Source organism: Loxodonta africana, chromosome 9 (genome assembly GCF_030014295.1).
Source record: "Loxodonta africana isolate mLoxAfr1 chromosome 9, mLoxAfr1.hap2, whole genome shotgun sequence".
Classification (NCBI taxonomy): Eukaryota; Metazoa; Chordata; class Mammalia; order Proboscidea; family Elephantidae; genus Loxodonta; species Loxodonta africana.
This window is the reverse complement of record NC_087350.1, coordinates 28,101,890-28,126,883: the sequence shown is the minus strand read 5'-3', so window position 1 is coordinate 28,126,883 and position 24,994 is coordinate 28,101,890. Positions and strand designations below refer to the sequence as shown.

Below are 24,994 nucleotides of genomic sequence, written 5' to 3'. Positions count from 1 at the left end.
TCAACCATTGTTGAATGTGGGAAGGGGGGCGCCTGGAATGCCTTTTTAAAGATGGAGCAGTGGGGAGGGTCTTGTTAACTCCCAGAAGAATGTAGCTAGTGTGTGATTTCAGTCAATGAGATAAAATATAAAAATCCACCAAAAGAAAAAAGAAGGAAAATTTGGGATCGGAAGATTTGAAGACTGAGGCTTTCCCTATGTCCTGACACGACAGGGCAGCCACAAGGGCCCCTCTGTGCCTGGAAGCAGCTTGGCCTGAGCATCAGCACAAAAGGCACAAGATAAAGTGCCTTGGGCTGAACGTTAGAGCAGCTGATGTCACCATATCTCTCCCTTAATCACCAGTGGAAAAAGCCCATTCCACCTCGAGTTAGAATAGAAATTTTCAGTTGTGTTCAAAGCATTGTGATAAATGTGGTCGTTTTGTCACTTGCTTTGCACTTAGCAAACAGCACGAACATTCCCAGGCTCCCAACCCTGGCACGAGTTCAAACTCCCTGGCTTTCCAGAAGGCATCCGGGCCTCTCCACTTTTGCACAGGGTAGTATCCCCTTGACCTTTCACAGTTTTCCATGGTTGTGCCATATCTAGTCACTTGCAGCAAGCACAATTAGTTATAGTGCCAAAATGCCAATGTAGAAATGCCAAGCCAGTGAGGAAATGAATTGAAATTACTTGCTGAGAACTGATTAGGTAGAATCAGGTTGCAGGAAAAATCAATGAGTTAAAAAAAAAAAAAAAAACTGCCACGTAAAATCAAAGAAACAAAAATGGACAAACAATAGAGAAGAATTCTCTTAGAGACACAGGCTCTACCTGACTTCAGATGTGCTCAGCAAACCCAGAAATACTACTGCTGCTCGTACGTGGAACACACTTTAAGTTGCAGGGGTCTACAGAAATGTGGCTTCTCAAAAATATGGGCCCCTGAACCAGCAGCATCAGCATCATCTGGGAACTTGTCAGAAATGCAAATTCTCAGACCCCAGAATCAGGAACTCTAGGGACAGAGCCCAGAAATCTGAGTTTTAACAAGCTCTTTGTTATGGACTGAATTGTATCCCCCCTAAAATATGTGTTGTAAATCCTAAACCCTATAATTGTGGTGGAAGCCCTGGTGGCACAGTGGTTAAAAGCTACAGCTGCTAACCAAAAGGTCAGCAGTTTGAATCCACGACATGCTCCTTGTAAACCTATGGGCCAGTTCTACTCTGTCCTGTTGGGTCATTACAAGTCACAACTGATTCGACAGCAACGGGTTTTTTTTTTTTTTTTTTTTTTTAATATACCTGTGGTTATAATCTCATTTGGGAATAGGTTTTCTTTGTTATGTTAATGAGACAGTATTAGTATAGGGTGTGTCTTAAGTCGAACTCTTTTGGGATATAAAAAAAAAGATTAAACAAGCAAGTGAGTGAGCAGAGATGGGGGAAGAAGCACGGGAATCAAATTGGTACTAAGAAGTGGAGGTGCTGCTCTAACAAAAACCTAAAATGTGGAAGTGATTTTGGAATTGGGTAATGGTTGGAGGCTGGAGGAATTGTAAGGTGCGTAAGAGAAGCTCTAGTGGCGCAGTGGTTAAGAGAGCATCTGCTAACCAGAAGTCCGGCATTTCGAATCCACCAGCCGCTCCTTGGAAACCCTCTGGGGCAGTTCTACTCTGTCCTATAGGGTCGCTATGAGCTGGAGTCGACTTGAGGGCAAGGGGTTTGGTTTGGTAATAGTAAAAGCCTAGATTCCCTTCAAGAGACTGTTGGTAGAATTATGGATATCAGAGGCAATTCTGCTGAAAGCTCGGAAGGAAGTGAGGAGAGCCCTAGAGAAAGTCTCTATCGTCTTAGAGAATATATATGGTGCCATCAACAGTAGTTGCTAGACATGTGGATGTTAAATGTGCTTCTGGTGAGAATTTAAAAGAAAATGGTAAACGTGATTGGACAATGGTAGAAGGACAATGCTGTTTATGCAGTGGCAAATAACTTGTCTAAATTATGTTCAAATGCTTGGTGGAAGGTCAAACTTGTAAGTGATGAACGTCGATATCTGACTGAGGAGATTTCTAAGCAACATCTAAAAGGGCAGTTTGGTTTCTCCTTGCCTTTTATAGTAAAATGTGAGAGAAAAGAGATGGAGTTAAAAATAAACTCGGCAAAGTGAAAACAAAACTTAAAGATTTGGAAAAATTCTGTTATACAAACTAAGGACACATATTCTAAAATTTTCACCAATGACATGGCTACACAATCTTTTGTTAAAGACGTTAAGCCTGTGATCTAACCAACTTTCACAGCAGAAAATCTATTGGCTTAGGCTAAGGGACAGAGAAAGGACAAAAGGAAAGAAAGATGTCTACCTCTTGAAATTCTCCAGGCAGGAAATGGGCCAAAGGAATTACACCTGTTGTCTTCCAAGAAAAGAAAAGGACCAACCCTGGATAAGTTTGGAGATCTGCGGAAATGTTGGAAGGAACATGGGAAGCAGCGCTGACTCAGTTTCAAAGGGTGGAGCCACGATCTCATAGGTCTCAAAGGGGAGCCACAGCCTCTTAGGTTTCAAAGAGTCAGATCTGCACCAACTGGTTTCTGGAGTGTGAGACTGCCCTTCAGTTTGGCCAAGAGAATGGGGCCAACGCCCAATGCTGAGGAAACAGACTGCCATGTCCAAGAGGAAGAAGAAAGTGGCCTCCAGGGCCAAGGAGATTGGGTTGCCACTCAGATGGACTAGGAAAATGGGTCAACTGAAAGCTGAGGGAGCAGAGTTGCCATCACAGTGGGCCTGGAAGAGAGAACTGAAGCCCAGGGCCCAGGGGCCTCCACCCAGAATCCAGAGGGCAAGATTCTGGAGGGGGAGTCATTGCCCTGATGGTCTCGAGAACAAAGTATTATTTTCAAGCCTTGAGAACTAATATATAATATTTTTACACAAATAACACTATCATTCTATGCTTGTCTGTCAACCACGCCCACCCCTCAAGAAGTATTTTCATAAGTACACTACAATCTTTTTTTTTTTACGTTTATAAAGAAATTGCATAGCGCGCTTATGACAATACCTCATAGGAGGAGGGCCCAGCTGGCAATCTTAGAACATGCATGATATTTGCGTAAAAACACAGTATTCGTTTTGGTAGGTTTTGGACTTGTTTGGTACCTGTTATGTCTTCGTTCCCTCTAATTTCTCCCATTTCTACCTTGTGGCTGTTCCACCACTGTATGTTGGAAGCAGGTAATTTGTATTCTGGATTTCATAGGTTCACAAAGAGGAATTTTACCTAAGGATGGAATACACCTAAAGTCTCATGTATATTTGATTTAGATGATTCAAAAGATGAGATTTTGGACTTAGAGTTGATTTAAGACTTTTGGGATGACATGATGGGGTAACTATGTTTTGCATGTGAGAAGGGCATAAAATTTGGGAGGAGAAAGGGTAGGATGTTATGGATTGAATTGTGTCCCCCAAAAATATGTGTTGTAAATCCCAACCCTTATACCTGTATTTATAATTCCATTTGGGAATGAGTTTTCTTTGTTATGTTAATGAAACAGTATTAATGCAGGGTGTGTCTTGTCAATCTCTTTTGAGATATAAAAAAGAGAGATTAAGCAAGCAAGCAAGAGGAGCAGAGATGGGGGAAGAGAGATGCCAAGCCTCATGAAGATCCCCCAAGAGCAGAAGCTCAAAAGAGACAAGGACCTTTCTCCAGATTCGGCAGAGAAAACCTTCCAACTAGATTTGGCACTCTAAATTCAGACTTATAGCCTCCTAAACTGTGAGAAAATAAATTTCTATTTGTTAAAGACACCAATTTGTGGTATTTCCATTACAGGAGGGCTAGATAACCAAGACACTCACCAGATGATTCTGATTCACGCATCTTCTAGGTTTAGAATATGCTTTCATGTAGGTTCATGCCCATGGTCTTAGTCTCCTAGTGCTATCACACAAAACACCACAAAGTAGGTGGCTTTTGAGAACAAAATTGTATTCTCACAATCCTGGAGGCTAGAAGTCTAAATTCAGGGTGTCAAAAGAGCTACGGTCTCTCTCTCTGTGCTGGCCTCTGGGAGAAGATCCTTCCTTGTCTCTTTCGGCATCTGGTAGCTTAGGCGTTCCTTGACATTTCTTGGTTTGTAGATGACCTCACATGGTGTCTTCCCCTTGTGTGAGTAGGGCCCACCCTATTCTGTTATGACCTCAAGTTAAGGGGATGGAATTGTGTCTCCCAAAACTATGTGCTATAAATCCTAACTTCTACCTGTGGCTCTAATCCCATTTATGAATGGGTAGTGTTTGTTATGTTAATGAGGCAGGATTAGGTTATGTCAATGAAGATTAGGTTATGTTTACTATGTTAAAGAGGTAGGATTAGAATGTATCTTGAGTCAATCTCCTTTGACATATAAAAAAAGACTAAACAAGTAAGAGAAGCAGAAATGGGGGCAAGAGATGCTAAACCACATGAAGATAACCCAGGGGCAAAAGCTCAAAGAGACAAGGACCTTCCTCTGAGTTGACATAGAAAGAAAGCTTTCCCCTAGAGCCAGCATCCTGAATTTTTAAAGAGGCCACATGGTTTCTCCCTTGCCGTTTATAGCAAAATGCGAGAGGAAAGAGATGGACTTAAAAATGAACTTTGCAGGATGGAAATGAAACTTAAAGATTTGGACAATTCTGTAGTACAAACTAAGAAGACACATGTCCTAGAATGTTCACCATGGACATGGCTACACAATCTTTTATTAAAGAGATTAAGCCTATGACTGATGGGTCTAATGAACTACCTCAGCGGAAAACCCATAAGCTTAGACTGAAGGCGACAGAGAAAGAATGAAAGGATAGAACACTGCTTCTTTGAATTCTAGGGGGAGGAAACAGACCAATGAATCTACATCTATCGTGTTCCAAGAAAAGAAATGGACCATCCCTGGAGCAGCTTGGAGATCAGCAGAAATATTGGAAAGAGGAGGGCCTTCTCAATTTCAAAGCTTGAAGGCATGGTCTCCTGGATATCAAAGGGTGAGACCACAGCCTCCAACGTTTGAAAGAGTTGAATCTTCGCCAAGTTGGTTCTGAAGGGTGGGACTGCCATTTAGGTGTGTCAGAGGATAGGGCTGCCACCCAATGTTGAGGGGGTGGGGCTGCCATGCCCAAGGGGCAGAAGAACATGGCCTGCTAGGGCCCAGTCCAAGGGAGTGGGTTACCACTTGGATGGACTTGGACAATAGGGCCACTTAAAGCCTAGTGAACGGAGTTGCTGTCCCAGTGTGCCTGGGAGGTGGAGCTAAAGCCCAGATGCCTCCACCCAGAATCCAGAGAGCATAGCCAACACCCAGAGTCTGGAGGGCAGGGCCATTGCCTAGCCAGTCTCAGAAAAGAGAGGAATTTTTTCAAGACTCAAGAGCTGATGTAATTTGTTCTGCTGGGTTTTGGAATTGCTTGGTGCCTATTTTCCCTTCTTTCCCTCCAGTTTCTCCTGTTTGTAATAGAAATGTCTACCTTGTGGCTGTTCCACCACTGTACTTTGGAAGCAGATGACTTGTATTCTATGTTTCGCAGGTTCACGAATGAAGAGTAATTTTGTCACAGAATGGAAATGCCTAAAGTCTCACCTATATTTTATTTAGATGATTTAGAAGATGAGATTTTGGACTTGGAGTTGATTTAAGACTTTTGGGGGTGACATGATGCGGTAAATGTGTTTTGCCTGTGAGGAGGACATGAATTTGGGGGGAGCCAAAGGGTGGAATATTATGGATTGAATTGTGCCCCCCAAAAATATATAATTCCTAATTGCTATCCCTGTGGTTATTTTCTCAATTGGGAATGGGCTTTCTTTGTTATGTTAATGAGGCAGGATTAGTGTAGGGTGTATCTTGAGTCAATCTCTTGAGATATTAAAAAGATTAAACAAGCATGCAAAAACTAGAAATGGGAGAAAAGAGATGCCAAGCCACATGAAGATTGCCTAGGAGCAGAAACTCAGGAGAGACAAGGGTCTTCCTCCAGAGCTGACAAAGAGAGAATGTTCACAGCATCTTCACCAGCAGATTCCATCTCAAGAAACCACTTTCTTTGCTCATCGATAAGAAGCAACTCCTCATCCTTTAAAATTTTATCATAAGATTGCAGCAATGCAGTCACACCTTCAGGCTCCACTTACAATTCTAGCTCTCTTGCTAGTTCCACCACATTTGCAGTTATTTCCTCCACTGAAGTCTTGAACCTCTCAAAGTCATCCATGAAGGCTGGAATCAACTTCTTCCAAACTCCTGTTAATGCTGATATTTTTACCTCCTCCCATGAATCACAAATGTTCTTAATGGCATCTAGAATGGTGAATTCTTTCCAGAAGGTTTTCAATTTACTTTGCCCAGATCCATACAAGGAATCACTGTCTGTGGTAGCTATAGCCTTACAAAATGTATTTCTTAAATAATAAGACTTGAAAGTCAGAATTTCTCCTTGATCCATGGGCTGCAGAATAGATGTTGTGTTACCAGACAGGAAAATAACATTGAGCTCCTTGTACATCTTCATCAGAGCTCTTTGGTAGCCACGGGCATTGTCAGTGACCAGCAATATTTTAAAAGAAATCTTCTCCGAGCAGTAAGTCTCAACAGTGGGCTTAAAATATTCAGTAAACCATGTTGTAAACAGATGTCCTGCCATTCAGGCTTTGTTGTTCCATGTATAGAACACAGGCAGAGTATATTTAACATAATACTTAAGGGTCCTAGAATTTTGGGGATGGTAAGTGAGCTCTGGCTTCAACTTCAAGTCACCAGCTGCATTAGCCCCTAATAAGAGTGTCAGCATGCCCTTTGAAGCTTTGAAGCCAGGCATTGACTTCTCCTCTCTAGCTATGAAAGTCCTAGATGGCATCTCCTTCCAATATAAAGCTCTTTCATCTACACTGAAAATCTGTTGTTTAGTGTAGCCGCCTTCATTGATTCTTAGCTGGGTCTTCTAGAAAACCTACTGCAACTTCTACATCAGCACCTGCTGCCTCACCTTGCACTTTTATGTTATGGAGATGGCTTCTTTCCTTAAACCTCATGAACCAACCCCTGCTAGCTTCAAACTTCACTCCTGTGGCTTCCTCACCTCTCTCAGCCTTCATAGAATTGAAGAGAGTTAGGGCCTTGCTCTGAATTAGGCTTTGGCTTAAGGGAATGTTATGGCTCGTTTAATCTTCTATCCAGACCATTAAAACTTTCTCCATATCGGCAGTAAGGCTGTTTCATTTTCTTATCATTTCTGTGTTCACTGAAGTAGCACTTTTAATTTCCTTCAAAAATGTTTCCTTTGCATCCACAACTCGACTATTTGGCACAAGAGGCCTAGCTTTCAGCCTGTCTCATCTTTCGACAGATCTTCCTCCCTGAGCTTAATCATTTCTAGCTTTTGATTTAAAGTGAGAGACATGTAACTCTTCCTTTCACTTGAACAATTAGAGGCCATTATAGTGTTATTAACTGGCCTAATTTCAATATTATCGTGTCTTAGGGAATAGAGGGGCCCGACGAGAAGTGAGAGAGATGGGGAAGTGGCGGCTCAGTGAAGCAGTCAGAACACACACAACATATATCAAGTTTGCCATCTTATATAAGCACAATTCATGGCATCCAAAAAAAATTACAGTAGTAACATCAAAGATCACTGATCACAGATCACCATAACAGATATAATAATAATAATAATAAGTTTTAAATATATGTGAGAATTATCAAAATGTGACACAGAGACATGAAGCGAGCACATGCTGTTGGAAAAATTACACCAACAGACTTGCTTGGTGCAGGGTTGCCATAAACTTTCAATTTGTGAAAAACGCAATATCTGTGAAGCACAATAAAGGGAAGTGCAATAAAACAAGGTATACCTGTATATAAGGTAGTCATGAATCAGAGTCAACTCGGTGGTAGCAAACAACAACAAATATCTACGTGATGAACCATTCCATTGGTTGAAGCAATGATTTATTATCTTTCATAATTCTGTGGGTTGGTAATCTGGGTCATTCTTCTCTGGTCTCATGCAAGTACAGTCATTTGATACCTTGACTGGTGCTGAGGGTCCAAAATCCCCTCACTCATGGCTGGCACTTAGAACTTCAGTTATCCATATAAGCACTCATTCTCCAGGAGACTAGGCTGAGCTTCCTCTCAGCATGATGATCTCAGGCTTTTAAGAGCACAAGAGTGGAACCTAAAAGGCCGCTAGAGAAATTTGCTCAACATTACTTCCACCATATACAATTGGTCAAAGGAGGCACAAGGCCAGCCCACAGTCAACGGGGCAGAAAAATACACTACTCTGTCTCTTGATGGGACTAGCAGCAATATCACATTGCAGAGGCATGGTCACAGGGAGGAATAATAACCCACAGGAGCCATTATTATAATAATCTACTCCCCTGCCTGGTAGGAGAAAAAGACCTCCCACCTACCTCTAATCATTTACTAGAAGAATTCCATAACTTAGGTTGGAGTCTATGGTTGACCAGACCAGATATAAAACCCTTTTTCCAAACAATCTTCTTGAGAATTTTGAATTTTTCTTGTGGTTCAAACATCTTGTTAGATCTAAGGAAAACCTCATTTTTTTTTTAACCTCATCATTTGGCTTAGGAAGAGTTTGTATTCTAAGCAAGGAAAGTGTCAGTCCTGGCATTTTTGGTTGGTTATACTTGCATTGTTAGTATTATCTTTCTTCAACTTCCAGCTCCAACACTGTAAAGTTTTTATGTTACCTGTGCAATTGATAAGCGTTAGTTACTTAAAACTCTGGCAGTCCTCGACTTAAAAGGTATTCGAGTTATGACAAAGCTGCTCACAGCCATTTTTTGTACATTTTATCATTAGTAATATGTATGTACGTACTACAATATATCTGTAAGTTTATACGTAATGTTTCCAATCCCCAAAGACAAATAAAGATCAGATTTATAAAGATACTGGTAATAAAAGGCAGTAATAATGAAAGCTAAAAAAAAAAAGTATTCAATTTAAGTCAAAACTGACTTACGACAGAGTACTAAGAATGGAACCCCATTGTACGTCAGGGACGACCTATACACAGGTTAACACAGAAATCTACTTTACCTTCATGTGAAATTTGCAACACATTACAATTTGCTATTAGGACACCATTGTCAACCCCCTCTGTCTCTGCCATCCTTGAAGGTACCTCATAAACTGAAGGGTGGCCTGCTGACATACAGACCAAGTAGGGGTTAGGTGGTCAAAGCCCACTGCCACTGAGCAGATTACAACTCGTAGGGGCCCTGTAGGGCAGAGTAGAACTGCCCCAGGGATATAAAATACAGAAGCAGGCTGCCACGTTTTTCTCCCATGGAGTTGCTGGTGAGTTTGAACTGCCAACCTTTTGGTTAGCACCCAAGTGCTTTAACCATTGCACCACCAGGGCTCCTTTGGGAGGTCAAAGCTGCTATTAAATATTAATAAGGCTTATTTTATTTAGTATTTTATATTATAAATATAGATAAATAGATAGCTGCCATTGAGCTAACTCCAACGCATGGAGACCTTACTTACAACAGAACAAAACATTGCCCAGTCCTGCGTCATTCTCATGATCACCGGCATGTTCAAGTCCATTGTTGCAGCTACTGGGTCAGTCCATCTCACCAAGGGTCTCTCTTGCCTCACTGGCCCTCTGCTTCACTGAATATGAAACCTCTAGTGATTGATCCCACCCGATGACGTTTCCAAAGCAAGCGAATCGGACAATGTTCTGTTATGATCCATAAAGTTTTCACTGGCTATTTTTGGGAAGTAGACCACTGGGCCCTTCTTCCTAGTCTGACTTAGTCTGGAAGCTCCATTGAAATAGCCATGTGTGACCCTGTTGTTATTTGAAATACCGGTGGCATAGCTTCCAGCATCACAGCAACACACAAGCCACTACAGTATGACAAACTGACAGATGTGTGGTAGAATATATATATATTATTATTCCCATACCCTCAGTAGGTCACCTTTCACGCCTCTTTGGGAAATGTAACAATTACCTTAATAAATTGGATCATTATTTCCTATTTTATAATTAACTGCCCAATTCTGTCACATCAGTGCCGGGACTAAGGTAAGGCAAGTGAGGCACTCATCACAAGTGCCAAATTTAAGGGAGAGCCACAAAACTTAGTAATACAATATTTTTTTAAAAATTGAGATTTAAAAAAAAAAAATCCATGGTGAACATGAGATCAAAATGTAAATACAGGCAGGATCCTACAAGGGCAAGATTAGGATGAGACAAAAGAGGCAAGTGTGTCAAAGTGTAGACTCAAATTCTGTCTTTATTTAAAATGTTCATATTGTACTTTAACATAGTTTTTTGTACTAATTTTGATTTTTAAAAATACCGTGGAAAATAATTTTTTACCTTGATGACTGAATTTTTTTACACCACCTTAAATTTAGACCCTAAGGCAAGGGCCTCACTCACTCGCCCTAATCCAGACATCATACTGTTTTGTACCTTTCTCTTGTTTTTATATAAAATATGGCAAGTAAAGTACTCAGCCAAGTGCCCAGCACCAAGTAAGTGCTCAGTAAACGTTAACTATATTATTATTATTATATCCTTTCAATAGCACCTTCCAGAGTTACTTGCATATAGTAAATGTTTCTTGAATAAAGTAACGGCTTTTTATATTACTGAAATATCCTCTTGTCTTTCACTTATTATATAAGGACCTTCATTGCCTGTTTTTTCAGGCTGAGCAAATTTGGTATTTGGAGCCTGTTTGTACCTTTATATTCTAACAGCTATTGCCTTATACCTCTAACATTTCAAAGGTTGCATTTGTAAAAGTCAAGGCTTGTGCTTTTAGGTAGCAAATACTTCCAGTGAGGCCTGGATGGAGGAAAGAAAAGATTTTCTACTGAGGCTAGAAGAAACCCAGTTTCCTTTGCCTTTCTCATTGGAGTGTGAAAGGATTCTCTGGGATTCTTTTGGTGATTAAAGTAACATTAGCATTCAATGAGAACTGCACCAGGCAGCATTGCTTACACATGACTATATGTCACTGTGCTTATTTTCTATTTAAATTAAAAAAAAAAAAGTATAATTCAGGATTGGCGTTAGAGTTTGGCCCAATGTTCTTACTAACTCTAGTTTTATAGCATTGATTTCCTCTTTGATTTTCATTACATTCTATAATCATCGAAATGTTGATCCGAGTGATTAAAAACATTCCAATTACTGGCAAATTACAGACTTGTAATTCCTAAAATTGAAATAGCCATAAATCAAGGTAGCTTAGAGTGCAGACAATGATAACAGGAGAATCTCGTGAAGCAGCTTATGGAAACATGAGAACAACTCTCCACTCAAGCAGGACTGTGGTTGTTGTTAACTGCCTTTGAGTAGCCCCCCAACTCACGGCGACCCCTTGTACAATGGAACAACATGCTGCCTGGTCCTCCACCAGCCCCATGATAGATTGAGGATGGAGCCATTGTAATCCAGAATGTTTTCACTGGCTGATTTTTCAGGAAATCTCCAGGCTTTTCTTCCTCGTGTGTCTTAGTCTGGAAGCTCTGCTGAAACCTGGTCAGCGTCATAGTAACGCACAAGCCTCCACTGACAGACAGGTGGTAGCTGCACATGAGGTGCGTTGCCCAGGAATCCAAGCCAGGTCTCCCACGTCGGAGAGAATCCTACCCTGGACCCACCATTGTGCTCTCTGACAGGATAAAACCCATTATCGTCGAGTTGATTCCGACTCATAGAGACCCTAAAGGACAGAGTAGAGCTGTCCCCAGAGGGTTTCCAAGGCTGTAATCTTTACAGAAGCAGACTGCCACGCCTTTCTCCTGCAGAGCAGCTGGTAGGTTCAAACCGCCTACCTTTTCGTTAACAGCCAAATGGCTTAACCACTGAGCCACCAGGCTTCCGCTCTAACAGGATAAAAAAAAAAAAATTTTTTGTGACTGTGCAGGGAAGTTGTTCCAAAAAGTCTTACAATTATGCTAGCCAAGCCATTTTATAAACTGCTTTTTCACAGTTGTTCATTGCCAACCTAAAGAACCACAGACTACTGTAAAATTTCTGTTCAAATAAAAGACTTATTTACACACATCTGTATGTCAACCAACGGAACTCGAAGAAATCACAGGGCATCAAGAGCTTTGGTCAATTCCAGGTAGAATGTCAGCCTCGCCCTTTCACAGTCAGTTTGAGGAAAGAGAGAAGAGAAAGAGAGGAAGGAAACTAGTAGGTTTAAAACTCTTTAGCTTGTGATAATATTAGCTATCTGGTGATTTATCTTAATGTTTCGCTACCCCCGGGAGCAGGGAGAAAGGCTAGCACCAAAATCCATTTCAGCACTTTTCTTGCCTGAGTTGTTCAACCAACCAACTCTTCAACACTTCTCCCTCAGAAAATATGTTACGTTGTGGCTAAGGGGAAGCCTTCCCTCAGCTGTGAACACTAAGAGGAAAAGGGCTTACAAAGACAACCTGACCATGGCACTGAACTCATCATACATGGGTATTGATTTACAGATTTATTTTTCAGATAGGCACGTTTAGGCTAAAAAATTAGAGCATATGTATTTTGTACCATCATTAGTAGGTAACAATTGATTTTTATTAAGCACAAATAGTTCACTGGGATTTAACACTTAAACAATGAGTCTTTAATAGATTTAATTAAAATAATTTAAGTCTAATGTTATGAGGAAGTCTTTGGGTGGCACAATTAAGCGCTGGCTACTGACTAAAAGATTGGCAGTTCGAGTCCACCCAGAGGTGTCTCAGGAGAAAGGCTGGGCAATCTACTTCTGAAAAATCAACCACTGAAAACCCTATGGAGCACGGCTCTACTCTGACATACATGGGGTCGTTATGAGTTGAAATCAACTCAGCAGCCACTGGTTATTAACGTCACTGGAAGAACCCAGAGTAGATGGCACACTGAATCCTATTTTAACAAAAGACAACTAGAAAGCCTCAAATACATAATGTGAGTGGTCCAGCATCTGTATGGGGCAAAGCTAGGGGAAGGGGAGAAGTAAAATTCCCTTGAAGCACTGTTACTCCTTTAGAGTCTTTCCACTACCAATTTTGCCACATCATGAAGAAATGGCCATCCCGTCTTGAAATGCTCAGTTGAATAAGGCTGTGAGGAAGCATTTGTTAGTGGTATCTTTCTCACCTGTGGAGAACTCTGCTCCACATATGCCAGAAACAGAGTAGAGCTTTTGAATCATTTAGATGTGCACATTAATATTTCCAAGGATTACATCCTGAGAGTCCATGTCTTCTAGAAGAAGTCAAAGCATCTAAAATGGATATAAACTAGTAGACTATGTGACCAAATTTTAGGCACTGATGCTAAAATTAAAAAAAAATAATAACATTTGCATTCTATACACTGCAGTATGGAAGGTCTGCATCTTCCAAAATAAAAATACCTGATAGAATTCTCAACTACAGCCCAGAGGAGATGGTTACCGTGCTGCTAAGTGTTAGTCCAGAAATTAAAAAGACAAACATGGTAGACAAGAAGGTGTCCCCACTGACAAAGTAGATATAATGGAAAGCAATAATAATCACCTGAATTATAATTTGTTTGTTAATTAAAATGTTAGGACACACATTGTTGCTAGGTAGAGTTCATTTTATTCACTCTTCAAATAAGTCTTTCCAGCCCAATGATATGTCATAGGATTGTACAAATTGGCCTTTGTGAATATCAAAAGGTTGTCTGCCACCCAGAAAGACATGTGAATTTACTGTCGGTTGCTGGCTGCCAGGAGCCTTTCTGATCTTGTTTCCATGGAAATTGACAGTAGATAGGTGAGGGGGGTGGTTATGGTTTCCGTTTTTATTTCATTATTTCAAATGAGATGTTTGAACCTTTTACCTTCTTTGAGCCCATCTGAAACTGTGAGACTGGTTTCCCTGGCAACAGAATCAGGGATGCTTCCCCCCAAGAACTCTTCCTTTACTGATCTAGGAAGACAGAACTGGAGAGGAGAGTCTGCACAGCCTAGGGTTCCTTGGATCAGCAGAAGGGAAGGAGTGTGAGGAAGAGTGGAAAGGAATCAGAACTGTTCTGGAACTTGATACAAAGGTTTAAAAAAATGGAACAAGGTGTTCTCTATTTCAAAATCAAGTCATTCAAGGAAAACAAACATTCAAGTGGTGATGGTCTGCATGGACCTTAAAATGGCCATTGTTTGGGATAAATACCTAATCCTGCCAGCCTCTTTGGTTCTGACCACTTCTGTCTTGTACATCATGCTCACTTTCTTAGAGGGGGAAAACAAAAAAGAAAAACAAAAGGAAAATACCAGACAAGATCTCATTAGGTCACTTTTTCCCTTAGATCAATGTTTTCACATACTAAGTGATTTGTTTTCCAATGGAAGACACACCTTCTCCTCACTTATCAACATAGTTAAGTTCCAAAGACCAGGTCATTATGTGAAATTGGCCTTATGCAAAAATGGAGGATGACCACATCATTACACAATTGCCAAATTACATCATTACAGAACTACCAAACCACTGAGAATCACGGCCAAGTTGACACATAACATAACTTTATCACAGCCAGCGTTACCCTCACCTTACACCTCGGTGTTCGTTACTGTCAGACATACGTCATTAGTGTGCAAAATAGTCAGACTGTAGATTTTTAAAATATTTTCGTAAATGCAAAATGTTGGATAATGAAATAGTCAATAAGTGGGGAGAAGGTGTAGTTGTTTGTAAAAGGATTTTCACTGCAGAGGGTAGGTTAAATTGAGAATGTGTGGCTCTAAAATAGCTGTCTGCTTACCAAAATAATAATAAAGAAACCATAGGGGAAAGAGAAGAGTGGCCACTAAACTAAATTATTAAAAATAGTTAGCACTTTTCATTCCAAATGTGAAATTATGTTGGGGCTATTACAATTGCAGAGAGCTCCGCAGTGGATTCAGTAGAATGGCCATGTAAATTGAAAAGCAAACTAATGTCTCTTCAAGCTCTGGAAACCACAGAAGGAATTTGCTCCCAAGAGGAACTCTAGGCAATCAACCAATGAATCACTCACCCGAAGAACAAGAGCTTTGTCTTTCTCATCAACCGTCTTTTATGTAGACGTAGGATATGGGTCACTTCATACTACATCACAAAGAAAACTAAAAGGGCATAGACCTCAGCAAATAGACTTCACTTGGGTGCTGATGGTTTGTATTATAGAAAGGGAAACCATTTGTTCCTCTTCTTTAATTTTGCCATATAAAACACTCCCATGAAAAGCTACACCCAAAATGCTTAATAAAAATAAAACTCTTGATTGAGATGCTTATGTTGGGCGGAGGTGAACAGATTTTATTTTTATGCAAACAAGAAACTCAACTACAGAAATGAAAAATAGGTTTATAAGATGTTCACACCCTATGATCTAGCAATCTCATTCTTGAGATTATTCCAAGGCCATAATTCAAAAGGAGAAAAAGAAAGCCCTATATAGGAAGATGTTTAATGAGGTATTTGTTACTAGAACTAAAATACGCTAAAAAAACAAACAAAAACCCATGCAAGACTGCAGAATAAATGGTGGTATACCGTTTTAGGATGGAGAGGGTTTCGCTTTTTAACACTTTGTAGTCCCTTCATTCGGTGATACAATTAGGCAGTAATTCCAATTTTGCACCCTTCCTGCCTCACTTTGGAAACCCTGGTGGTGTAGTGGTTAGGTACTCTGGCTACTAGCCAAAAGGTCGGCAGTTCGAATCCACCAGGCGCTCCCTGGAAACTCTTCGGGGCAGTTCTACTCTGTCCTATAGGCTCACCATGAGTCAGAATTGATTCGATGGCAATGGGTTTGGTTTTTGTTTGTTTGTTCGCCTCACTTTTGCAAGTAGCTTTGCATCTTGGCCATTCTTTTCCACATTGGTATTACAGTGTACAGTAAAGCTAGGTCACTACACCATTACTTCTCTAACTAGACCTAGAACGAGGAAAATAAATAGTAGCAAGCCCCCATCACAGCAAAGGCAAAGGCCACTTGCATCAAATAATTAGTGAATTTCTGACTATTAATGGAACAGGTGGAAATTGTGCCAACCTTACAGCTCACAACTTTTGAGTGAAATGAATAGTATTGGCTTTAAAATTACTAGAGATGAATGATGCCCAAACTCAAAGGAATGTTGAAACATATTTCCCTCCTAGGTAGAATGGTCTGAATAATCACTTCTAAGAAATGAAGGATCTCCTCCCAAGCTAAAGTATTAAGACCCACTTACTGACATCACAAATGTCTTTTCCAGAGCTGGAAGATGCCATGCACAGAGTGGACAAACACCGGTTATCAGCTGATGGCATCAGGACAAGGAAGGAGGAAAGCTGCTACATCCCTGCCATCTGTGCGTGCTACAAAGCAATGACGAGTTTTGTCAGAAATGACCTTTTCAGAAGGTAACACTTGAATTTGGTTATTTTAGGGAAATATGCCGGAGGGCATAGAAGTACCAATGCCACTGAACTTAAACAAGAGTGACATGAAGGCTTTTGCTAAAGTCAGGCTTAAGATCATCCATTTGTTGCCCATGGCAATCCTGAGTAAGGACCAGTTAGTAAGTTCTAGTGGTCAGCCAAACTGGGCCTAACGTGGCAAATTCTCAAAGAAGAGTGACCAGCATCATGTTAGACTCTCAAAATATGATGTCTTTTTTAATTCGTTTAAAGGCCTATGAGATAGGTATTTTTATTTCAATTTTACAGTTAAAGATCTGAGAGAGGCTACAGAACTTGCCCACTGCCACACAAAAAAGATAAATGTGTATCACACCTGGGATCTATACCTGTTCTGGATTTGATTCCAAACACGGTGATCTTACTGACATACTGCAGTGCCCAGTGGGCTATTTTCAGTTCGTGTTCTCATTACAAAGGGGATATTACTCAAGTGACTAAAGAAGAGTCTTTTAATTATTTTAAACAACAATATAGGGATAGATTATAGGTCTCTACTTTTAACTTGCTACTAAAGTTTACCATCATTAAAAACCTCAAACGAAATCCCTTGCCTTCAATTGGCGGTTCGAACCCACCAGGTGGTCGAAGACAGGCCTGATGATCTGCTTTCATTAAGATTAAGGCCAAGAAAACCCCATGGAGCAGTTCTGCTCTGAAGCACTTGGGGTCACCATTACCATCGTTGTTGCTGGTAGGTGCCATTGAGTTGCTTCTGACTCATAGCAATCCTATGTACAATAGAATGAAACATTGCCCAGTCCTGTGCCATCTTTCCAATCGTTATGCTTGAGTCCATTGTTGCAGCCACTGTGTCAATCCATCTCATTGAAGGTCTTCATCTTTCACTGACCCTTTACTTTACCAACCCTAATGTCCTTCTCCAGGGACTGGTCCCCCCAACCCCCCAACACATCCAAAGTATGTGAAATGAAGTCTCGTCATCCTTGCCTCTAAGGAGCATTCTGGCTGTACTTCTTCCAAAATTGATTTCTTTGTTCTTCTGATAGTCCATGGTATAGTCAATATTCTTTGCCAACACCTATAATTGAAAGGCATCAATTCTTCTTCAGTCTTCCTCATTCATTGACCAGCTTCCACATGCATATGAAGTAACTGAAAATACCATGGCTTGGGTCAGGCACATCTTAGTCCTCAAGGTGACATCTTTGCTTTTAAACACTTTAAAAAGATCTTTTGCAGCAGATTTGCTCAATGCAATATATCATTTGATTTTTTGACTGCTGCTTCCATGGGCATTGATTTTGGATCCAAGTAAAATGAAATCCTTGACAACGTCAATATTTTCTCCATTTGTCACGATGTTGCTTTTTGGTCCAGTTATGAGGATTTTTGTTTTACGCTGAGGTTTCTAAATTACCTCTTTAAGGATAACAACACATTTAATTCTCAAAAACCATACACTCTTAACTTTAAAAACAGAACACACAATTTTACAACAACCAGAAACCTACCTTGAGAAAAAAGACAACCACTGTCACTGTCCAAGAGAAGCTATCAAGGGTCTATAAAAGCTCTGCTAGGACTTGTTAAGAGGATAAACATCCATCTTTCTTAAAACTTTTAGGTTTATTCTAGCTGACGGCCAATGAACTGACTTCTTCAGGATCCTTTCGAAGAATGAACCTAAGCTAGAGCAACACTAAATGGAAAAAATAAGGTATCGTTTATTGCCTATCATTAGCAAAGGTTTTTTTCTTTTAAGTAAGAACATTAATGCGGCTGAGCTGAGACAAGCTACACTGCCGTGCTTTGCTGGGAGGAGTTTAAATGGGTCCATTGCCTCTGGAAAGCTGCTTGGCAATGTATAATATCAAGGATCTAAAATATCTTTATATTTTCTGATGCAGTAATTCCACTTCTAGTAATTAATCATAAGGAACAAGAAATAAGGAGAGAAAATTACATATGAACATTTTCTTTAAAAGAATTTCTTTACAAAGATATTATATATCTAAATATTAGAAATAGCCTGCATACCTAACGGAGTGAAAAATGGGCAAATTAGCATATATCTAACATGAAGTTGTTTTTGATTAATTTTTAATAATCAGGAAAAATAAAGTGGGAACCAGGTTACAAAGTCACATAGTGAGGGAGATAGAGCAGTAGAATGAAGAGAATGAGTTTTGGAGTATGACCTCTTGGTTTACAATCTGACTCCACCAATAAATAGCTGTGTAATCTCAGACTAACTACGTAACAGGTTTGTGCTTCAGTTTCCTCATCTGTTAATAAGTATGAAGCCAGTTAAGCAGCTCACTGGGCTTTTGTGATAATTTAGTAAGAGAATATACATACAGTGCTTAACTGTCCTTTGCATATAGTAAACACCCAGCAAATGTTATTAAAACCCAAAAACCAAACCCGTTGCCATCGATTTTGACTCATAGCGACCCTACAGGACAGAGTAGAACTGCCCCATACGGTTTCCAAGGAGCGCCTGGTGGATTTGAACTGCCAGCCTTTCGGTTAGCAGCCGTAGCTCTTAACCACTACGCCACCAGGGTTTCTAGCAAACGTTATTAGTAATGATGACTATTACATTTGACATAATAATTGTCAAGAAAAACGTCAATATATTAATGGGTTGTTTCTAGGTGTTACAATTATAGGTTTCTATTTTCTTTGGTCGGAAACCCTGGTGGCGCAGCGGTTAAGTGCTATGGCTGCTAACCAAAAGGTCGGCAGTTCGAATCCACCAGGCACTCCTTGGAAACTCTATGGGGCACTTCTACTGTGTCCTATAGGGTTGCTATGAGTTGGAATCAACTCAACGGTAATGGGTTGGGGCTTATTTTCTTTGGTCCTTCAGTAGTACAAAGGACTGGGTCTTTGTGTGGCTTGACTACAAAATGAAAGGTTGGCAGTTGAAATCCACCCAGAGGTGCCTCCGAACACAGGCCTGTAGATCTACTTTCCATTGAAAACCCTATGGAGTGCAGTTCTACACTGATATGTATGGGGTCGCCATGAGGAGGAATTTACTTGATGGCAACTTCCTCCCCCACCCCCCTTATTTTCTTCTTTGGATCTTGTTGTATTTTCCAAACTGAGTATCAGGTACACATGACACTTTGATGATTAAAAACAATTGTTATAGAAACAAAGGGGAATATATTTCTTAGTACAAGGTATATCTAGTAATTAAATGCAATTAAATGACAAAATATATGGAAGCCCCTGGCACGGTACCAGCCATACAATAGATCTTTAAAGCATTTGTTAGAACGATACCCTTGGGTGTTTTAGCCAAAGGCCAGCCAATGTCAGATTGCTAATTCACACACAAGACTGTTGAGAACTGTTTGTCTATCCCTTACTGCTGGTTTCCTTAGGGCAGTGCCTCATCATACCCTTCCTCCATTACCATCAGCAGATTCTTCTCCAGATCTCCCTCAATGGAGTAATTTCACCTTAGTCACCAGCCCTGTGGCCACCTTGCCACATGATGCAGTTATATCCTCAATCAACACTGGTTGGATAACTGAACCCAATGTAATAATTAGAAGCATAAAAACATTCTATAAAGTCAGCAGCTTACTGTTTTACACACAGTAAGTATTCCAATTTTCTATGACTGACTCCTAACTTTTAATTATATAAAAAAAAAATATCACCACTCAATTTAAACTGTATACATTCTTGAGGTCTCTGCTACATTAGGTCATTGTAGTAGGTTTTCCAAACCTTAGAAGATTCACATTGCTTTGAGTTTTGTCTTAACAAAAAAGCATCTTTTTTAAGAGCTCGATTTTGATTTAGACCTATTGTAATATTCTGCTTCAAAAGTTAGTTTGGGGGACAAGACTATCCAAAGAACAGCTGTCAAGCAACTTGAAAACAGCTTGCCTGGCATTTAATTGTCATTTTACTTTAAATCCTCAGCCCCATGGCCTAAAATGTGAGAGGGTTCCTTCAAGTCTTAGGAGAATATTAACATGTTCTAATAGTTTTTGATTAGATTTAGAGTTCTATTAAAGAATATTACTCTAGATCACCAGTTCTCAAAGGGTGGCCTTCCAGACTAACTGCCTGAGGATCACCTGGGACCTTGTCAGTAATGCAGATTCTCAGGTGCCCCCCTACCCAGCCCCTCAGACCCAGTGAATCAGACTCTAAGACTGAGGTCCAGAAATCTGAATTTTAACTAGACCTGCCACTGATTCTGATGCAGACGAGAGTTTGAGAACAACTTCACTAGAAACTTGTGAACCCAATTAAAATCTAATCATTTAATTGTTTTAAGTGCTAGGACAAAATCTAGAGCTAAAGAGGCTTTGAATGTGTGGACAGAAGTTCCCTGGGGCAGAGATGATCCTTACACAAGCGCCATCTTGCTCAGGGAAGCCTGAAACTACAGTGACCTGATGACTCCATTGCCAAGTGAAGAGTGAAGCCGACAGGCCTGAGAAGAGAACAATCCGTGAGTCTATTGTACAGCGGAGGGTTTGAAATACTGCAACTCAGGCTTCTTCCTGCTACAAGAGAGGCAGTAGCCTCAGGCTGGGATTAAGAATTTGATCCCACTTTCTGAGTAACTGGAAAAACTTTGAGAAATCCACAACTTCTGGTGTACTACTAGCAAAAGCACAATTTTTTTAAATGTTTGAATTCTGTACAGCTGTGGAGCCAGGTAGACCCTAAGCTTGACTCTCAGAGCTGCTACTTAAAAGTCAGGAGATCTTAAAAAATGTAACCCATCAAGACTCTATCTCTCAGCTACTGTGCGGGTTCTTACAATCTATGTCCGGCACCTCCTACCTCTATCGCCGGGCGAGTAACAGAAACTTAATGTTAATTATATACGTGAAATGTTTTCCTCTTCTTTTAAAGTAAGTGCTAGGAACATCTAGTTACAAAGGTACCATAAAAACGTCAATGGGACTTCAATTTTTACCCAATGAACTCCAATTCCATAGAACAACATAGCAGAAACCTGTGTACAAGGTATAAAGACTGAATCATTAAAAAAGATTAAACATAAGAAAATTTTTGTTGATAAAGAACTCATAAAACAATATGTATATAAACTGAGTTATAAATTAGCGAACACAACCTATCCGTATACCTACAACATTGCATAGGAGTGATACTTGAGAGAACTGTGCAAACTGTAAATATGCAAAGTGGAAAGAAGAAAGCTGTTAACTAGAAGAAAACCACCCACTCCCTGAGACTTGGTTCCTTTAAATAGGGACAACAGTAACCACTTCCCAAAACTTTTATATTTGAAACTGCCTGGCATAAACCAAAAACCAAACCCAGTGCCATCGAGTCGATTCCGACTCATAGTGACTCTATAGGACAGAGTAGAACTGCCCCATAGAGTTTCCAAGCAGCACCTGTCAGATTCGAACTGCCAACCCTTTGGTTAGCAGCCATAGCACTTAACCACTACGCCACCAGGGTTTCCAGCAGAGTGCATAGAGGGGATCGATAAATGTATTGTTGGATCCAAATGTGTTGAAGCCTACTTTGTATTCCATGTACAAAACAAGAGATATATACTTGGTTTACCTGTGTTTCAAAAATCACGTGATTCAATCTCCAAGAGGAATGGCGACTCCTAATTTCACTGCATAGGAAGTAATCATTCTCCCACCCATGCCTTCCACTCATGGGCCAGTGTTTGCTCACATCCCTGCTTCACATATCCACTTCTGATCCTCAAGACCTTGAGAGCTAAGCATGATAATTTTTATGGTTCCCTTTTTACAAATATGCAAACAATTGTCTAGGCAATTTTGTAAAATTCTAGATGCACTGAGCAGAGCAGCTAGATCTAGAAGGCCTCTTCCAAGACTCTCTCCACCAAACTAGTGAGCGTCTCATCCAAAAATCAAACAAAGTGGCTTCATCAGACTCAAGATAATTGATGAGTTGATATGGTCTAGACCTCAGAAAATTCCACTAGGTAAAGAACACAGGAGCTTAAAACTATAAAGTACGAAAGGAGATGAAGGGAGAAAATCTACTGATAGAAAATAGGACTATTTCTTTAACCCAAAATCCTTTCAAAGGAACTCCCCTTCTTCCACGGGCACATGGCTACCAGCAAGAGACCACATTTCCCAGTCTCCCTTGTGGTCAAGTGTGCCATGTCTAAGTCTCTGCGAATGAACTGATAGTGGAAGTGATGAATCGAATTCCTAGTCCCTTCCTTAAAAACACATCCCTGCCCCTGGTCTTCCACTCTCCCTTTTGCTAGCTGCAAGTGGCGGCAACTGTTAACATCATGGAAGCCCAGAGCTGCACTGCTGGCCTCGCTTCCTGGGTCTTAAGTGGGAGAGAAACAAACCCCCATGGTTTGAAGCCAAGGTATTGCTTTAAAAAAAAAAAAAAAAAAAAGTTGCCACTGAGTCAATTCTGACTCATGATGACCCTGTATCAGCCTAGAACTGTGCTCAAAAGAGTTTTCAATGGCTGATTTCTTTGGAAGAAGTCAAGTCTTTCTTCAGAGAAGCCTCTAGGTGGAATTGAGTTTAGGTCTCTTTGTTATAGCAACTTAACCTCTACTGTACTATTGTAAGAAAGAAGGAAATAAAGTAGGTGAGGAGAACGAAAAAAAAAAAGCAAACGCTAGGTTAATAAACCACCAAAGTCTATAGAAACTTACTTCGTTATACCAGAAAGGGTGAAAGAGAAATCAGCTTTAGTAATTAGGGGTTTGCCATTCACTTAATGAGAAATGACAATATTTAACAAGCTCTGGAAAAAAAAAAAAAAATTTTTTTTTTTTTTTTTTTTTGGGTAAAAAGAAAACAAAGTAATGTTTTAAATGTATTTAAAAAAAAAAAAGTCTGGAAAACAAATAAAAATATTAAGACAAACTGTCAACAACTTGCCGGATCATAAGAAAACAAGAGTATTAAAAATTACTTAAGCGCTATTTTTAAATAGCCAGGACACTTGGCTTAATGTTATTAACATTTTCTAAACTATTAACAGTATACGATAGGTATATAAAGAATGAGTCACATAGCCTTTTCAAGAGGAAACATGTATGGTGACTTATTAAAAGCCCAGGGTTACAGATCTCATCTAACCACCAAATTAGCAAATACTTGTCCACAAAAATAAAGACCAAAGACTAATGAGAGAACGCAATGGCTGTAGCTACAGGGAAAGCTTAATGAGAGATGGGGCTAACTGCTGGGTATGATAGGCTTAAGTAAATTAATATAATGGATCAAATAAGTATTAATGAAGACACAACTAGCTGACTTCTCGCCTTTCTTTTACAGGTTAATGAATTCTACAGCTTTGTGTGTATTATACATCTTAACACAAAGCCTAAGTCACCTCAATTTTGGGAAATGTGAGGCTTGTGAAGAGACAGACTATAGATTTGAAAGGATCAGGACTTCTAGAGAAAATAATATGCAGTCTTCCAATGAATTGCCAGGGAAAAAGTCAAGCTTGAATTCGTGACCTTGAACCACAAGAACATCGTAACAAAAGAATGAATCTTGGTGACGTAATTTTAGCTTCCCAAATAAAGCTGCCGTTAATACAGCTTCAGCTGATCACAATTCCTAGTGTCACGCTTCTGGTAACCCAGACGGGTTTGATAGGTTAGGTTCCAGTGCAGTGAGCGGGAGTCCACGTCCACAAACATAAAGTAAGGAGCTCACTGTAAAACTTCCTCTACAAATGTTTGGGCTTTGCTTATAAAACCCACACCAACAATACCAGAGCTTTCACAAAAACCATAAAGAAAAAGAAAAACCAATTATTGGTACTAAAGCCTTTACTGTAATAAACCAAATATATTTACAATTTATACAAATGTTTAACCTTCAACAAAAATACAAAAAAACATTTCACAAGATGCAAAACCAGGGAACAAGTTCACTGGAGACACCACTGGTCTAGAAAGGGCGAAACGAGAGGTGAACTGCAAGGAACAGGAAGGTAATCTCACGCTCAGGCAACGCGCGAACGGCAGATCACACAGAAAGGAAGTAAGGGGCTCTAAGGCGGGCCAGCAGATTCTGTTCCTCAGTCCTATCACCCTCGGCTCCTCTGTCCACTCTGCCTCGGTGCTCCACTTGGTCTAGGTAGCTAGGTGACCTTCTGTTGATGGACTTGTCGCCTCCTTTTTGCAGACTCCAAGCAGTTTTGTGTCAAGACTCGGAAACAGGTTTTTGTTTTCCTTTTTAAAGTTACAACGTTTCTATTTCTACAAATTCAAAACATTTTGGCCCAATTCAACTATAAACGTTAAACCACATTATGTTTTCAGTAGATGACTTCATAGACTGTAGCCTTCTTGTCCCCTGAGCCAGTGACTATGTACTTGTCATCCACAGAGATGTCACAGCTAAGCACTGACGAGGACTCTTTGGACTGGAAGAGAAAACAGAGGGTACGTGTTTAAGGTGGAGCCGAGATACACAGGGGCCCTGCTCCCTACGAGGGTTCTTCACATCTGGTTTCATGGAGTGAATCGTGGTTGAACTGCC

General features: G+C 40.2%; 1 protein-coding gene across 8 annotated transcripts in view; it reads right to left on the bottom strand.

Annotated features, from left to right (window-relative positions):
- Positions 1-23,345: 23,345 nt before the first annotated feature.
- The window catches only part of TLE1 (TLE family member 1, transcriptional corepressor), a 103,470-nt gene continuing 101,821 nt past the window's right edge, over positions 23,346-24,994 (bottom strand). Inside the window, exon 17 of one of the 8 annotated variants that reach the window (XM_064291195.1) lies at positions 23,346-24,878. In XM_064291195.1, coding sequence (XP_064147265.1) covers positions 24,771-24,878 — 108 coding nt within the window. In that variant the 3' untranslated portion in view covers positions 23,346-24,770. The remainder of the gene's footprint in view (positions 24,879-24,994) is intronic. The other 7 variants (XM_064291197.1, XM_023544727.2, XM_023544730.2 and 4 more) reach the window with 7 other exon arrangements.